At 36.1% G+C, this 18,373-nt stretch overlaps 1 protein-coding gene across 20 annotated transcripts in view; it reads left to right on the forward strand.

Annotated features, from left to right (window-relative positions):
• MEF2A (myocyte enhancer factor 2A) overlaps positions 1-18,373 on the forward strand; it is a 150,656-nt gene that overhangs the window by 60,992 nt on the left and 71,291 nt on the right. For all 20 annotated transcript variants that reach the window (XM_008969868.6, XM_008969867.6, XM_063596941.1 and 17 more), the window contains one exon: positions 6,238-6,433. In XM_008969868.6, the coding sequence (XP_008968116.4) occupies positions 6,380-6,433 (54 nt within the window). In that variant the 5' untranslated portion in view covers positions 6,238-6,379. The remainder of the gene's footprint in view (positions 1-6,237; positions 6,434-18,373) is intronic.

Consider the following 18,373-nt stretch of genomic DNA (forward strand, 5'->3'; position numbering starts at 1 on the left):
AGGGTTTGCATTCAGTCTGTACATGAATTTGGGGAGAATTAACATCTTTATAAAGTTGAAATTTCTGAAATTCTGCAAATATAGATTTGCTTATTATTTTCTACATTTTAAATTTCTCTCAGGATCAAGACAAGCAAAGTCATCTAACCGAAAGCGAAGATGACTGATGCATGTTGGAGATGTAAGCAGAGAGAATATGGCATAAAATAATCAACAAGGAATTGGGAAATGGAAGGTTTCTGGAAATGGAAGATTGTAATATGAAGGGAATATTTGAGGTTTAAGGTTCATGACCTTCATGAACTTAAAGTGAGATTAATTGGCTTGATTGGCATGCTAATTTTTTTCATCTAGCCATATTTAGCTACATGGAAGCTGGTCTTCAGGGGTCAGATTTTGCAACAAAATGGAGGCAAGGGGTTGGAGCCAAAAGGAGGTGAGGGTGTGAAAATGTAACTGGATAAGGAGGATAGTAAGGAACACGAAGTGGGTTAGGGCCAGTGAAAAAGTGGGAGTTTGAGATCAGCCTGGCCAACATGGTGAACCCCGCCTCTACTAAAAATACAAAAATTAGCTGAACATGATGGTGGATGCCTATAGTCCCAGGTACTCGGGAGGCTGAGGCAGGAGAATCACTTGAACCCAGGAGGTAGAGGTTGCAGTGAGCCGAGATCACGCCACTGCACTCCAGCCTTTATCTCAAAAAAAAAAAAAAAAATTACTTGCTATAATTGTAGACTTGACTTAGTTTTTTTGGTGTTGGCTTTATATATAGGCATACCCTGTTTCTTAGCTGAAGTTTATTTAGGAAAAGTGTATTTTTACATCGCAAAACTCAGTAGTCTAACAAACTGGTATATGTGAAAAGTCACAAATTATATTCCAAGTACAGTTTGTAGAATATTAGAATTACATTTAGGCATTTTGAAGCATGTAAAGGGAATGTGCATCTCTGATGTTGCTGGCAATAAGCAAGACATTACAATATTAGAAGCCTTTGAGCCATTGTCTTCCATGTGTGTTTGTGCTAAACATTTTTCTAATTGCCTTTCATATTTAGCCCTTATTTTTGCTTAGATTTGTAGAATGCACAAAAAAGTTGAGGAAGTGTTAAATTGTGGAGAAGGAAAAAAAGCCAGTGAGAAAGTAACTGCATATGAAGTCATGTAGTAAGCATTTTACATCCCTTAGCCATGGTAATTTACTATAAAAGGGGATTTTTTTGTGTGTTGAATTTTAAAAGAGAAATGATTGGGGATTATGGTTGATGTGTAACATATTATAATTTTTCCCTACTTGAAATAATGGGAAATAAATTTCTGGTTATGGTTTTTGCACAGAATATCTGATTTTCAGGAGCAGATTCCTAACTGTAAGTGTTGTTAGGTACACTCAGATTTAGAACTGATTTGTCTTCCTGGTGAATTGAACTTTTATTGTTTTGAAGTATCCTTCTATATCTATCCATGCACTCCATGTATATGTATCTAGTGTCTGCCTCCTGCATTCAAGTTTACTATGATAGCCACACAACTTTCTTTTGGTTTGTGTTTTACATGGTGTGTCTTTCACTATGCTTTTACTTTTTTTCTGTATCCCCATATTTAAGATGTGTCCTCTGTAATCATCATATAATTGGGATTTTTAAAAATCCACTTCTATTATCTTCTTTTAAAAATTGAGGTTTAGTTTAATCCTATTTAATGTAATTACTTACATATTTGAATTAAATCTGTCATCTCTGTTTGCTTTCTATTTGTCTTTCCTTTCTTGCCTTTTGGGTTATTTATTAATCCATTTTTTCCCCCTCTTAGCTATTTGTGCTTTTAGTGTTCTTGCCATAGTTACCCAAGAGATTACCACATGCATCCCTGACTTAAGGTCTAAAGTAAATGAGCATTTTTTCTACTTCCTAATCAATGAAAGGATTTTAGGACACTTTTATTTCATTTTGCTATCCTCCCCTATTATGTACTATTACTGTTATGTATTATAACATTTGAAATCCCACAAAGTATTATTGTTTAGTCAGTATTCCTTTATTCCTTTGGAGTTACTCACTGAACCCTCTCGACCCTGTTCATTGCGCTTCATCTTTTGTGCATATCCAAGCTGTATATAGGGTTCTTTTTTCTTTATACTTGAAAAGTCCCTTCAATATTTCCTGATAACAGACTCTGTTTGTTTGCCTTAAAGTTGCCTCTCTATTTTGCCTTCATTTCAGAAGGATTTTTTTTTTTTTTTTGTCAGATACAAAATTTTGGTTTGGCATTTCCCCACCAGCATTTTGAAGATACCATTTCACTGTCTTCTGGCTTTTATTATTTGGGAAAAGTCAGCTAGCTATAACTCTTATTGTTGCTTCTTGAAGTTAATGTTTTTAAATTTTTCTGGCTGCTTTTAAGATCTCTCTGTCTGGCTGAACGCGGTGGCTCATGCCTGTAATCCCAACACTTTGGGAGGCCGAGGCGGGTGGATCATGAGGTCAGGAGATCGAGACCATCCTGGTGTTAGGAATAACACTCAAAATCCTAAGGAAATTGAACACTCGAACAAAGGATTCTTAGCAAAGCAATTTACTTCTGCACAGAGGGGTGCCTCGTTGGCCAGTCGCCATGAGAGCACACCTGAACAAAGGGGCACGAGAGCCTTTATTCCTGACGCAAGTCCTGCCCCTGTACCCTTTTCCCATTGTCTGGGGTCGGGTCGTACAATCTAAACTAATCCCGGTTGGCTAAACATTTGATTTTTTTTTTAGATAAGGTGGGCATGTAAAAGAAAGCGGAGAGGAAAGGGGAAGGGGTGTCTGTAATGAGCTAGAAAGTTAGTCCTCTTTCCAAATAAGGAAAGGAATGTGAGCTGGTACTGATAACGCCTGGTACTGTGGCGTGCCTGGGCATCTAACAAAGGCAAAAGGAGAAAAAGGGAAAAAGGCCGGGGGGGTACTATGAATTAAAGAATAAAAGATTGATCATGTTATTTGAAGAGAAACTTCATCGTATCCCATACTGGCTAACACAGTGAAACCCTGTCTCTACTGAAAATACAAAAAATTAGCCGGGCGTGGTGGCATGTGCCTGTAGCTCCAGCTACTTGGGAGGCTGAGGCAGGAGAATCGCTTGAACCCTGGAAGCAGAAGTTGCGGTGAGCCAAGATCACGCCACTGCACTCCAGCCTGGGTGACAGAGCAAGTCTCTGTCTCAAAAAAAAAAAATCTCTCTTTGGGGGTGGGGGACCTCCTTCTCCCTCCCCCAGTCTTGCCCCCGTCCCTCTCTTCTCCCTCCCCTCTTTCTTTCCTTCTCCCCCTCTCTCCCCTTTGATGTGCCTAAGTGTGGTTTTCTTTGTATTTATTTTGCTTGAGGATTGATAGAGCTTCTTGAATCTGTGGCTCGATGTCTCACTGGTTAGTTTTGAAAGTTCTTAGCTATTATGTCTTCAGATATTTTTTTCTTGCCTATATGTTTTCTCCTCCCCTCTGAGACTCCAGTTACATGTACTTTGTATCCGTTTTCCATGTGCTATAATTTCTCATTCTTTTCTATATTTCTCATTCTCTTTTTGTGCTTCAGTCTAGGTGTTTTATTGTTTCCTGTCTTCTGGGTTGATTCTTCAGCTGTGTCTAAAGTATTATTAAAACCATCCATCACTTCTTTTTCAAAATTGTATTTTTTGATTTCATGTTTTCCACTTTTTGTTTATGAAAATTCTTCATTTTACTTTTTAATTCCTTGAACATTTAACTTGTTTTAAACTTTTTTCTGATAACACCATTATCTGGATCTACTGTGAATCTGTTTCTATTGCCATTTTAAAAATCTTGGTTTCAGTTGGGTTTTGACTGGTTATATTTTGATTTCCAGACATTTATATGAAACATGAAAAAATGTGAATTTCTAGATGATGTTATCTTTCTGCTGAGAATTACTTTTGCTACTGGTATGCAGCTAGGCCAATAAGAGTAGTTGGCCCAGATTGCCTTAATCTAATTAGGGATTGAGATGATTTAAAGCTGTGCTTCTCTTCCTGTGTGGGCTAGTCTGTTTCTAGTTTACCTTTATACCTAGAGTGTAGTTCTTTGGAGTCTGTCCATATGCCTGATGTGTTTACTAGGGCTGTTCCTCCTTGGTAGGCCCTAAATCTAAGTTTTGTATGTCCACCCACAGGTCTCTTGAAAGCTCTGTTAACGTTCTCAGTCTCTCAGGCAGTAGTTTTGGAATCTACAGGCAGATGAGTCCAGAGACTGGTCTCACCTATTTCTTCCAGATCTCCGCCCTGCAGATTCTCTAGTTTTGAAAGTTCTCTAGTGTATAAAACAGATTATCTTGTGTTTTTCTTTTCTAGTTGTTCTCAAAAGAAGGTTGGTTTGAAGCAAACTACTCCACCATTGTCAAAAGCAAAAAATGCCCAAATATGTTCTGGAATTCAGAATTTTTTAGGTGATATAAGGTAGTACAGTGTATCCATCTTACAGCCATTAAAATATCTTGCATGCCTTAGCAATACTGTCTCTGTAGTAAAATGTATTAATATTTCTCTTGCCTACTACAGTACAAGTGTTTATATTGGGAATTGGATACAATGTGATCTGTTAAAAGAAATATTCTACAACACAGCCTGTTTGATTGGGCCCCACGAGTGACTAGCCATCTTTCAGTTCCTCTAATGTTTCCTGTTCCCTTTTGTCATGGGGCTTTTGTACATGTTGTTCTCCCTGCCTAATATGTATATCTCATACTCGAGTTTGAGTATGAGACACATCCTCAGGGGAGCCTTTCCTGAACCATAAATTTAATTCAGATAAATGAACTTTCTAGTTTGGAATTATGCAAACTCATTTGCATTATGGTTTGATTAATGTCTTTTTCTTCTACTAGACTCTGAACTCTGCTAGATTAGGAATCATATCCTTTTTTTTTTTTTTTCTGACCATGTTATCCTCTGTGCATAGTTCAGTGTTTGGAAGTACATTTATTAGAAGTAGGTGAACAATTAATAGGTTATCAGTTAATAGATGATCAACTACTGTTTGTATCAATGAAGAAATAAAATAATGAGGGAAGATAAATAAGAAATGCTGTGCTGATGTTAGTGCTGGAAATGATAAGAAACGAAAGGCTTATAGCTTTTGAGCAAAAGCCAGATTTAATCACACACTGGATTTGCACAGTACAATTGAAGTTTTATTGATACACATGTACAGTATTAAAAATACTTGCATAAAATTCCCATGGGAATGTATTATTATGACTGTTCTATTATAGCATTCATGCCCCCATCTCCTCGTATTTTTATTATGTAAGTCTGAAAGCACTAGGTTTTTAAAATGACACAGCCATCATTCAGAACATGACAAACTATATCATTTCCAGTCATCCTACTACACAGAATAAATGGAATAAAAAACGCTTGAAAGATTTTTTAAGTCTTGAAGGAAAGCAGACTTAAAATTTATACACACACACGAAGGTGCTGTTGTTTATTCTACCAAGGGAAATTGATTTTCACTTCATCTGGCAGTGCAAACTAAATCTTGACTGATAAGGAGGTGTTCATTAAATGGCCAAAGGAATGTTTCATTTAAATGCATATTTTTACGAAAGTATATAGTGGCTTTGTGAATTGACAAATAGTGATTTGGCTGGAGGCTAGGGCAATTTGCAAGAATTTGAAAAGACAGATTGGGGCTATCCAGATTAGTTCATTGTTTGGTATGGAGGTCATCAGAAGTTTTTAAGGATATTCTGTGTTGTTAAGAACAGAAGTGCTGGAACCAGATTCCCTGAGTTTATAACCCCAAGCTCTGCCCCTTACTACGTGACCTTGGGCGTATTGCTTAATTTTTCTGTGTCTCAGTGTCTCTATTTATAAAATGGAGGTAATAATTATAGATTGCTATTAGGATTGAATGAGTTAAGACATGTCCATGCTTAGGAAAATGTCTAGTACATAGAAGAATCTCAATAAGGCTTGGCTCTTGTTGCTATTATTGTATACATTGAGAAAACCTCAAACATTATTGTTGCATTAGTTTAACCAGAACTAGAGACACAAAGAGATTCAAGAGGTATTTTAGGGGTAAAGTTAACAAGACTTCAACTTATTTGCTAATTTTGTATAACCAGAAATTTCAACTAATAATGCTGTGTGCAGTGTAAAAGCAAATTTGAAATTTGTATAATACTTACATGATTTGTAAACTTACAGATTTTAAATCTTCTAATTTGTGTTTTGTTTTAGATCTTGTAGAAAATTTCAGCTGTAGCCCTTGGACTAGAAGCTGAAATAACAGAAGCTGTGTACGATGCATTAGGGTATTGAAGAAAATTAACTTTTGAATTAAATATTTGGAATATAAGGAAATAAGGAAAGGTGACTGAAAATGGGGCGGAAGAAAATACAAATCACACGCATAATGGATGAAAGGAACCGACAGGTAAATGAAAATTTTAATTTATTTAATTGATATAAATATTCTTTTAAAAAAGAACATGGGACAGAATGGTTGGGTTTTTCTTAAACTTAATTTTAAGTCTAAATATTTTTAGTTACAGACTAAATGAAAAATTCTAACAATCATAAAATTGTGTCTTTTCATCATCTGCTTTAAAGAGACTTCCTTATTATAGAGATATGTCACCAAAAACATAGATACTCAAAAGTAAAATCACCACAATCCCCACCATTACCATCCATTATATAGATTCCTCATAAGATATTTAGTCTTCTATGTATTTGATTATATATTTGACTGTTAGTCTTTTTTACATTGATTATTTTTAAGTTATCTGTTTTTATAATTAGCTAAGTTAACTATAATTATCAGTGAATGTGTTCTAGTCAGTTAAATTTTCTGGTTAACCAATATGTAATGAGAATTTTTTATACTTATTGCAAATATTTATAAATTTATATATGTACCTCAGTTTTAATTGATAAAATATATTGAAGTTATTTTATGGTACCAGTGTGGGTAAATCCTTACAGATTCAAGGTAATTATAATGATGCTGGTATATGAAGAGGCCAGAAGTTTTAAGTGTCTAATGTTGGCTTAACAAACTATGGTCCATGGGCTGGCCATCTGTTATTGTAAATAAAGTTTTATTAGAGCACTGTCATGCTCATTCATTTACATATTGTCTATGGCTGCTTTCGCATTATAACAACAGAATTGAGTAGTTGCCCCAGAAACTATATGGTCCATAAGCGTAAAATGTTTACTCTCTGACACTTTTAGAAAAAGTTTACCAACTCCTTAGTTCAGAAGAAAGAAGGAAAAATAATTTCATAGCATATTATAAGGGAACTACTGGAGAGATGCTATCTCTGGGAAAGTTGCTTATCAGGAGAAGTTTCAAGAACAAGTGGTTTCAGAAAGTTTACCAGGAACAGAACGAAACTGAAGATTCTGCAAATCTGAGTAGTAATTCACTGGAATATAGATATAATTGGAGATAAAACTCAACTGAGCAGCCTGTAAGGAAGTTGGTGGGAGAGATGAGGGTTGCCCATAGACTGAATTAAAGAGGAGGCCCTGGTTTCAACTCATGAAGATTGTTCAACAAAGATATAAGGCCCACACAGTATGATTCATTATGAAGGTTGGTACAATAGGGAAGATTGGTAAACTATCCATGCTGTTATTCCAAAGGAATGATTCCAAGCAAGGCTGCAAATTATCTTCCCTTCACAATCTGAGGATTATGAAGTGTAGAGGAGGCATAGGGACCTGCTTCATGGATATATGCAGTATAAATATAAAATAGGGTTTATTGGGGAATAACATACAAGCAAAGAACTGGAGGACACATAAAATTTTCGAGCCCTTATTATTCCATAGATAGTCGTGTTTAAATTGGACATAGCTAAACTGGACCTACCTATGGAAGGGATTCACATTTGTAGAGAGAAAGAGCAGCTAGGAATGTGTAGGTGACGGTAATGGAACTTTTTGAGTTGAGGAAATGACCTTGTTGAAAAGATAGATACTGCCACTAAGCAACTAGAATGAGGCTGTTCTTACGTTGGACTTAGCTGCTGTGTCAGCTTCTTGCCTAGCTGCCAAATGGGGCAAGGACTATCTGAATTTCTGTCTCAGATAATTTTGGCAAAGATTGGAGAAAAGACATAAAAGAAATAATTGGACAGTTTATTTTTCAGGTTAAATTAGACACAGAAACAATTTGTCACAAACTAAAAGAGTATCTTTATTGATTTTAGAATTTGATTCTGATTTAAAAGTTTCATGTTTCTTCATGAAAGGGAGAAAAACTATATCTTTGCAGAAGAAAAGAGATGTCATTTATTTGTCCAGATTCAGATATATACTATATCCCAAGAGACTGTGTTAGGTCCTGGAAACTCACTAAAAATATATAGCCTACATAGGAGATCTAAATATGTGGCAAATAGAAATAATATCAGATACTGGGAGAGTTTATAGAAGAAACCGCTAACTTCTGATGGAGTGGTTTAGGGACTATTGGTTGGAGGAGGTAGTAGCAAATAAGAGTTTTGAATTACAGGTGTGAACTAGCAAGATAAAAATCACACTTCATCATTGGAACAGTACACAAATAATCTTGCAGGTGGTGGAGGGGTGACAGTATCATACACTTAAAGAGCTGCTTCACTTTACTTCCACTTAGAAGCCTCTGGTGAAACCTTATGTTTGTTCTTCCTTATCTAGAACACTTTTAAAAAAGTAAACCGTATTAAAGTATAAGATTAAGAAAAATTCAGAAATCCTAAGAGTGTGGTTCAGTGAATTTTTGCACAAAGAGGAAGACCATGTAGCCACCATATCCCAGAGCACCACCCGAGAGGCACTGTATCCTGTCTCCCAGTTGTTTCCCCCTGCCCCAAGGAAGGTCATTATCCTGACTTCTAACACTATAGATTAATTACACCTGTTGTTGAGTTTATATGAACAGTGTGTCTTCTTTCGCACAATATTACATTTGTGAAATTTATCAGTGGTATTGTTGCGTGTAGATATATGTAAGTATATCTTGTACATTTTCATTGATGTATAATCTGTTGTGTCAATAGAATACAATTTATGTATTTACTTTTTTCTATTGTAAATGGACATTTGGATTGTTTTCTACTTTGGTACTATTATGAAGACTGTAATTTTGAATATTCTCGATAGTATACGTGAACACTTGGGTAAATAGGAGTGCAGTTACTGAGTCATAAGGGTATGCATTTGGTTAGTAGTTGACGGAAGTTTTCTAAAGTAGTTCTACTGGTTTACACTCTGCTGGCAGAGTGTAAGAGTTCTAGCTGCTCCGGTCTTGAGCAATACTGGGTACTGTCCTTTTCATTTTAGTCATTCTTGTAGGTGAACAATAGTAATTTAATGTTAAGTTTCCATGATGTCTAATGAAGGTGCTCACTTTTTCATATTTTTATTGGCCATTTAGATATGTATCTTCTTCTGTGACTAGTCTGTTCACTTCATTTTGTTTTCTTCTAATGGGCTGCCTGCTTTTTTCTTATTAATATGCATTCTATATAATCAGGTGAGTGTTTTGTCCATGATATGCATTATAAATATTAGCTCTAAAACTATGGCTTGCCTTTTCACTTTCTTTTTTAAAAATTTTATTTTAGAGACAGGGTCTTGCTGTGACGCCCAGGCTGGAGTGCAGTGGTGCGATCATACGTCACTGTAACTCAAACTTTTGGGCTCAAGTGATCCTCTCGTCTTCACCTCTTGAGTAGGTTGGACTACAGGCATGTGCCACTAGGGCCGACCCATTCTTTTATTTTTTTGTAGAGATGGTGTCTCGCCTAGACTGGTCAGGAACTCTTGGCCTTAAGTGATCCTCCTGCCTTGGCTTCCCAAAGCACTAGGATTACAGGCATGAGCCACCACACCAGGCCTACACTTTCTTAATGTTTTAAAAAATCAATAATATTTTAATGGTTTCCCATTTACCTTTTTTTCCCATTCCTTTATGGGTAATGCCTTTTATGTCACGTTTAAGAAATCTTTACTTACCATAAGGCCATAAAGATATTCTTCTATGCTTTCTTCTGTAAGGACTCTTTTTTTTTTTTTTTTAACCTTTCATGTTTCAGACCTGTTATCCATTTGGTATTTTTGTGTTTGGTTTGAGGTGTAGGGGTCAGGATTTGTTATTTTCCAGATGGATATTGTTGTCCCAGTACAATTTATTGCATAAAACCATCCTTTCCTCACTATATGACAGGGTTGCCTTTATCATGAGTCGAGTAACCATATGTGTGTGAAACTGTTTCTAAATTCTCTGTTTTGTTCCATTTGATTATTTGTATATCCTTGCTTAATTCTGCACTGTTTTAATTACTATAATTTGATATCTGGTGGTGTAGTTCTGCACCTTTTTTTTTTTTTCTCAGAACCAGCTGACTATTCTTGCCCTTTTTCAGAATATCCAAATGAAACCAAGTGTCATTGTTCACTTAAGAAAACAAAAAACCTACTGGAATTTAGATATTTTTTTTCCACTGGATGTAGGGATCTATTTAGGGAGAATTGAAATCTTTACAGTGTCAAGTCTTGTAATCTATGAACATGTTTGTATTTCATTTGATTTTCATTAATTCTCTCCATAATGGCTGATAGTTTTCAAAATAAGTCTTCTACATTTTTGTTATATTTATTAGTAGATATTTGATTTTCTAAAGCATTATTAACATTTCTTCTCAAATTTTATTTTCTGCATATTTGCTGCTAAGTATATAAAAGTATACTTAAGAATTGCTAGATGACATGGTAACTCTTAAGTTTAACATTTTGGGAAATGCCAGACTGCCAAAGTGGCTGCACCATTTTGCTTTCTGCCTGCCATGTGTCAGCATTCTAGGTTTTCCACATCCCAGCCAACACTTGTTATTGTCTGTCTTTTTTTTTTTTTCTGTGTAAGACGGAGTCTCACTCTGTCGCCCAGGATGGAGTGCAGTGGCACGCTGTCGGCTCACTGCAAGCTCCGCCTCCCGGGTTCATGCCATTCTTCTGCCTCAGCCTCCTGAGTAGCTGGGATTACAGGCGCCTGCCACCACGCCCGGCTAATTTTTTTGTATTTTTAGTAGAGACGGGGTTTCATGGTGTCAGCCAGGATGGTCTTGATCTCCTGACCTCGTGATCTGCCCGCCTCGGCCTCCCAAAGTGTTGGAATCACAGGCGTGAGCCACCGCCCCCGGCCCTGTCTTTTTTATTGTAGCCATCCTGATGGGTATAAACTGGTATCTTGTGGTTTTAGTTTGCATTTCTCTGATGGCTAATGATGTTGAACATCTTTTCATGTGCTTATTGGACATTTGTATATCTTCCTTGGAAAAATGTCTATCCAAATCCTTTGCATAATTTTTCATTGTTTTTTAGTTGTATCATCATTTTGAAAGCTGTTTTTATTGGTTGTAGAATTCTAGATGGGCAGTTTTATTCTCTTAGTACTTTGAAGCAGTTGTCTTCCAACTTCCATTCATTTCTGTTAAGAGGCCAGCTTTTGATCTTAAAAAAAATTTTTTTTAAAGATAATGTGTCTTTCATTTCTTTTGTTGCTTTAAAGCCTTTGCTTTTCCTTTGTTAATATACATTTTTACTGTGATGGACCCACAAGGGGCATGTGTCTTCAGATATTGCTTGTGTCCCATTTTTTTCCTTCTCTGGGATTCTAGTTACATATAACGGTTTTGTATCCCATACATTTCTTATGTATTTTGTCCTCCTGTATTTTTTACTCTTTTTTTCTCTGTACTTCAGTTTGAATGTTTTCTAGTTATTTTCTAGCAATCTATTTTCTAGTAAGCCTTTCTCCTGCTTTTTAAAATTAACTGATAAAACAGCCTAGTACGTTCTTAATTTCTGATAATATAGTTTCGATTCTAGAATTTCTTTTTGATTTTTCATTTTTATGGAAATGGCCCATCTTTTCATGCATTTTCTCCATTTTTAAACTTTTTAAAAAATATTAGCCATAGTTATCTTTAAGTTCATGTCTGTGAATAGCTATATCTGGATTACCTGTAAGTCCATATCTGATCCCTTTTTCTCTTTGTTCTCAATTATACGATGCAGTCTTTTGACATGTCTAGTGGTTTTTAATGAGCCTTCAGACCTTGTATGTGAAAGAGATTATAGAATCTTAGCATCTCCAGTCTTCCTGCTTTAGCAGCTTTCTGATGTCTTTAAAGAGGTATTTGTTGTATTTCATCCTGTTTTACTAGTTGATTTCAGTGGGTTCTTTGGTCTTCCAACAACTACTCCCTCTAACCTAAAAGCAGACATCCTCATATACTTAAAAAAAAGAAAGAAAGCAGTTTAAAAATAAAAGTTTTTTCCAAAGGTTCCAAAGGTAGAGTACAGAGAACGATACTTCAAGGATTGCTATATTCATTATCCAGAAGTAACATATGTCAGTGCTGACACATTTGTTATATGTATTTTTATTTTTATTCATAAAGTGAAAACAATTAGAGATTTACTGTCCTCTTTATAATTTTTCCTGGTCTCTTCCTACTTTCCTTCTCATAACCACTATCATGAATTTACATTGTGTTTTCTTTATATTTTTTTAACAGGTATTATTTAATATGGTTTCAACATGGGTTTAAAGTTTTACATAGTGACGTTTTCATTTGCACTTGCTTTTTCACTCAGTGTAGTGTTTTGAGATCCATCTGCTCTTATTCAATACAGCTAGTTTTAGAAATAAATATTCTTAATTCATCAATACTTCTATCAAAGAACAACTATGTTGTTTCTAATTTTTTACTGTTATAAATGGTGTTGCAGTATATACATCTGTTGACCTGTCTCATTATACATGGGTAAAAGTTGCTCTGTGATACTTTCAGAAGGAATTGCTAGGCTGAGTATGTCCATCATCAGCTTTACCATGTTTTCAAGTTGCTTTCCAAAGTGATTGTACTAGCTACACTGCAGTAAGTTTGTATGATAATTCCTATTTGCCCATGTACTTTGCCTTTCCTTCTTTCTGTCTTGTCTGCCTTTCTTTTCTATTTTTTCTGTCTTTGTCCCTTTTTAAATTTTATTTTATTCTTTTTTTCTGATCTTAGGAAAGTGAAATGCAACCTGTTTTTGTGGTTTGCTTATTTTGTGCTGGGTTGTTGGTTTTGATTTTTTTCTCTTAGAAGTTCTTTACATATTCTGGATATTAATTCTGTATGTGTTGTCTCTGTTTCAGATAGTATCTTTCAGTCTTTACCAAAACACTTTGTAAACACTTTTATGATGGGGCTTATCATAGTGTTGTATATTGCCCTTATTTCAGTAGATTGTGAGCCTTTTTAAGTGTGTTAAGACTTGCTTTATTTCCTAAATCAAGATTGGTTTTTTAAATGTTCCGAATGGAGTTGGGTAAATATGTATTCTTTGATTGTTGGATGCATGCATCTCCATATATCTTTCAGATAACTCTCATTGTTGTGTTCTAACCTTCCGTATTCTTTGTGACTTTTTGTTTTTCGTTCATTGAGACTTATCAATAATTGTATGTACCACAATGGTGGATTTGTCCATTTCTCTGTATATTTTATTGATTTAATAATACTGTTTTATACATTTTGGGACTATTTCGTTAGGCTTGCACATATTTAGAGGTGATGTACCTTCTTGGCAAATTTTGCAATACATATTGACCATCTTTATCCTCAGTAAGGCATGTTTGTCTTAAATCTACCTTACCTCACCTTGATATAGCTACATATTTCTTCCTTTCCTTTTCTTTTTTTCTTTTCCTTCCTTCCTCCCTCTCTCCCTCCTTCACTCCCTTTCTCCCCTCCCCTCTTTTCTTTCTTTTCTTTTTTTTTTTTTTTTTTTGAGACAGGGTCTTGCTCTGTCACCCAGGCCAGAGTGCATTGGCATGATCATGGCTCACTGCAGCCTTGACCTCCTGTGCTCAAGCAATCCTCCTGCTTCAGCCTCCAGAGTAACTGGGACTACAGGTATGCGCACCATGCCTGGCTAATTTTTGTACTTTTTGCAGAGGTGAGGTCTCACCATGTTGCCCAGACTGGTCTTGAACTCCTGAGCTCAAGTGATCCTCCCACCTGGCCCTCCCAAAGTGCTGGGATTATAGTGTGAGCCACGGTGCCCAGCCAGTGTTTTCTTGGAGGTCTGAAAATCTGTGTTATCTTTCAACCTTACTGTTTCCTTATGTTTTAGGTATGTCTTTTATAGATAGTATAAAAGGCTGCATATTGGTTTTTTTATCTAGTTTGATACATCTCTTAACTCACCAGTCTAGTTGATTTTTATTCCCTGTGATCTTGTATGTATTTGTACTAGTTTACATGGTCCTAGTTGATCATATAAATTTGTTAGCGGGCCCCAGCCGTCAAAAAAGTCATAGTATCCGCAAAGAACTCTGATTGCAGCTCCACACAGAGCCCCCCAGGGAAAAGAACATTGGAAGAAGATATTTTATCTACCTGGTAATCCACCAAACTTGGAGGTTCTGAGTAAGAATGGTTGAGAAGTCACACTGCCAGAGGTTAGTCAGTTTCTACCTGATGTCTTCAACTCCTATCTCCAGCAGAGCTTTTGTACTGCCCAGGTTTCATTCTGGAGGGCGTCTGTCTGCATCAGCATGGCTGCCAGTTCTCTTGTGATGTAGCAGGCATTGAGTGTTCCAGGCAGCGGAGGTGAGAAGCACAAGCTGAACCCAAACTGCTGTTTTAAAAATTTGTCTTCTCGGCCGGGCGCGTTGGCTCACACCTGTAATCCCAGCACTTTGGGAGGCCGAGGCGGGCGGATCACAAGGTCAGGAGATCGAGACCATCCTGGCTAACACGGTGAAACCTGTCTCTACTAAAAAATACAAAAAATTAGCCAGGCGTGGTGGCAGGTGCCTGTAGTCCCAGCTACTCGGGAGGCTGAGGCAGGAGAACGGCATGAACTCGGGAGGCAGAGCTTGCAGTGAGCCGAGATCGTGCCACTTGCACTCCAGCCTGGGCGACAGAGTGAGACTCTGTCTTAAAAAATTTGTCTTCTCATAATCCCACTGGCTGATTTCTTCTCCAGGCTACAAGCCTCCACATCCCTGACCCCGTACATTTTCCAGCATACCCTCTGGGGTTTCTCACTTTTTCTTCATTATTCCTTTATAGATTTATTCAACAAATTTGTTTAGCACCGCCTCACTGCCACACAGTAGCTTTGTTTTAGAAGCTGAGCGTGCAGCATTGAACTTTTTTCAACTTATGTTCTACTCAGATGACTGGTTTTTTTTGTTTGTTTTTTTGTTTTTTCAGCAAGTAATGCTTGTTAGTTTTTTTGCCCCTAACAAGGGCTTGTAGGTGTTATACTTCCTGAGTTTTTTTATGTTTGAAAATGTTTATTGTCTTTATACTTGAAGTCTAACTTGGCTAGGTCTGACGTTCTAGGTATAGGCCCTATTTCTTTTCCCCAGAACATCGTAGAGATTTGGTCTTCTGACTTTGAATGTTGCCAGAATTCTAACACCAGACTGAGTTTTTTCCCTTCTTAAAAGTCACTCACTTCCTTCCTTGGTGTACATGGTATTCTTTCTTTGACCTTGACATTCAGTAACTTAATCTGAATATGCCATGAATTTGATTATTCCTTATCACTTTTTTGAGAGATTGTATGCCTTTCTGTGTTTCATTTTTTAATAAATATTTTTCCTTTGCTAAATGCTCTGGGCTTTTTTGGTATCTTCATTATCTGTCAACAATACAAACAACTTTTTTCTATTCATTTTAGTTTTCTGTTTTGATTCTTTGATTTTCATTATTGTGCTAAAAATCTCTGTTATGATTTGATTTTTTTTCTCTTCTCATTCATTTCCGAGCCATACCAGCTCACATTTTAGATCTGTTATCTCTGACAGTTTTGGCAATTATATGAAATATGAGTTAACAGAAATAGCTTTCCTATAAAATTATTTTCTTTATTTATTTTGGTTTCACCTTCCCTGGCATTCTACATTTAGAACAAGATTCTTCACTTATTTCATGGGCTTCTGATACTTGTGAATCTTGTAGCACTAATCAGAGGATCCTCTCAGAGGACACTGCCACTTGTGAAGAACTCAGTGTGAATTCTCTGAATCCACTTTCATTTTCTTCTAAATTTCACCACATCTGGCAGATGAAAATTTGTAGTTAGGGATTCTTACTTTCCTTGAAGAAAACCCAGTCTCTCTTTTATTATGTATGTATGTGTCCATGTTTTTAGAGGAGTAGAGAGGAGTAAACATGACTTTATTCCATTTTGAATTTAAAACTAACTTTTGTGATTTCTTTTGAAGTTAATATAAAGAATTTACATCATTTTAATGTAATTAAAATCATCAGTTTAAAAATATTGTCTTAGAATAATAAAGTTGAGTCTTGAGTTTTAATTATGTAGTTAGTATTCTGTAGCCTAATTTTAGATTACGTTACCTCTTTCATATCAAATTTATGAACTGAAACGTGGCTGTATTGTAAAATACTAATTAACACTCTACTAATTAGTTGGCTTTTACTGATTTTTCACTTTTAGATGTCTTAGAAAGCTAGTATGTAGAAGGAAAATCTCTGTATGACAACCAAAAACTTACTTTGAACTGAAAACACTAAAATCAAGGCAAAATGTAGACTCTTAACAGCTTGTTTTCTTGCTTTGTGACTTGTTATATTTTGTTATAATCTAATCTTCTAGGCATATACTCATGTCATAAGTGATAGTATTTTTCATTCCTTTCCTTATTGCTTTCCTCCATTGTATTCTATTTTGTTTTTGTTTGTTCCCAAATCTATTTGTAAAAACAAGTACATCAACAGATGTGGAGGTTTTTCTACTTGTAATTTCTGTTTTATATTGATAATTTTTTTTTTTTTTTGAGATGGAGTCTCGCTCTGTCGCCCAGGCTGGAGTGCAGTGGTGCGATCTCGGCTCACTGCAAGCTCTGCCTCCAGTGTTCATGCCATTCTCCTGCCTCAGCCTGCCGAGTAGGTGGGACTACAGGCGCCCACCACCACGCCCGGCTAATTTTTTGTGTTTTCAGTAGGGACGGGGTTTCGTAGTGTTAGCCAGGATGGTCTCCATCTCCTGAGCTCGTGATTCGCCTGCCTCAGCCTCCCAAAGTGCTGGGATTACGGGCGTGAGCCACCGTGCCCTGCCGAGAATTTTAAAGTATCAAATATAGACCAGTATTCAAAGATGATTCATAAAAGGTGATTTGGGTATATGGCACAATTTACATGTAAATATGTATCATGAACAGACTAGATGGTATTGGCTAGTTAAATTTTCTTGTTAAATGAATATTTAAAGAACCTTCTCAACTCTATTTTCATTCAGTTTACTAGCTAACAGAATATTTGAGCGGTCATATAATACGTGGAGTATTGTGCTTTGTGCACTTGAGAAATACGGAGAAAACATAAGGTTTTGAGACTGTTAAAGAGATTAGATCTACATAAAATTAAGAGTGATTAAGGTGACTAAATGCTAAGATGAGTAGATGTTAAATGCATTTGGTGTTACTATAGGGAGAAAACAGATATTCTGCTTAAATTTAGTGAAAACCATTGAACTACTATACCACTGTTTAATTTTATCATGCTACATAGGAAATAGACTGAAAAAATACAGAAACATCATTGAATTGTACATGTGAAATGAATTTTGTTGTTGTTTTGCTTTTACATGTACGTATTATATCTGTAATGAAAGAGGATATTAAAGTCATGCCCGTGAAAAAAATTTCTAGTGGCAGTAATTGCTTTTCATGATACTGGAGATCCTCTACTTCTTTAATAGCTACTGCAATAACTGATTTTAAGTCTAGGCCAATAGTTAAAGTTTATAGAAGAAAATCGTATGATAGGTATCCATGGGGAAAATTGCTGAACTTTATGTTGTTGCACAATTCCAAAGATTATTCAAAAGTATATTCTTACTGACCTTTCAAAAACTGTTTTTTAAATAGACTTTATGTTTTAGAGAAGTTTTAGGTTCACAACAGCATTGAGCAGAAAGTAAAGAGAGTTCCCTTGCACTCCTTTCCCATCCCGTATTAGAAGAAGAGGGATCAAGGGTAACTCTTGCTCACCCCAAGGAGGGTTGTTGGGTGGTAGAATTTTTGTATGGCATGAGCTTCAGAGTATTTGAAGTTTTTGAAGGGGAGGGAAAGAAAAGTAGTGTCGAAGAGAGAATACAGAGCATAAAAAGACATCGCTTTTAGGGCCTTCAGTCAATATAAAGGATGTAAATAAAAAAATTTTTGGGGGGGGTCTCTGTTAGAGAGGATTTCAGGTAACAGGTTTCAGTTAAAGAAAGAAACAGTTAAAGAAGAATTTGAGGACTTTGGGGAATTTGCTGATCCCAGACTGTGAATTTCAGTGGGTAC

This window comes from Pan paniscus, chromosome 16, assembly GCF_029289425.2.
Source record: "Pan paniscus chromosome 16, NHGRI_mPanPan1-v2.0_pri, whole genome shotgun sequence".
Lineage (NCBI taxonomy): Eukaryota > Metazoa > Chordata > Mammalia > Primates > Hominidae > Pan > Pan paniscus.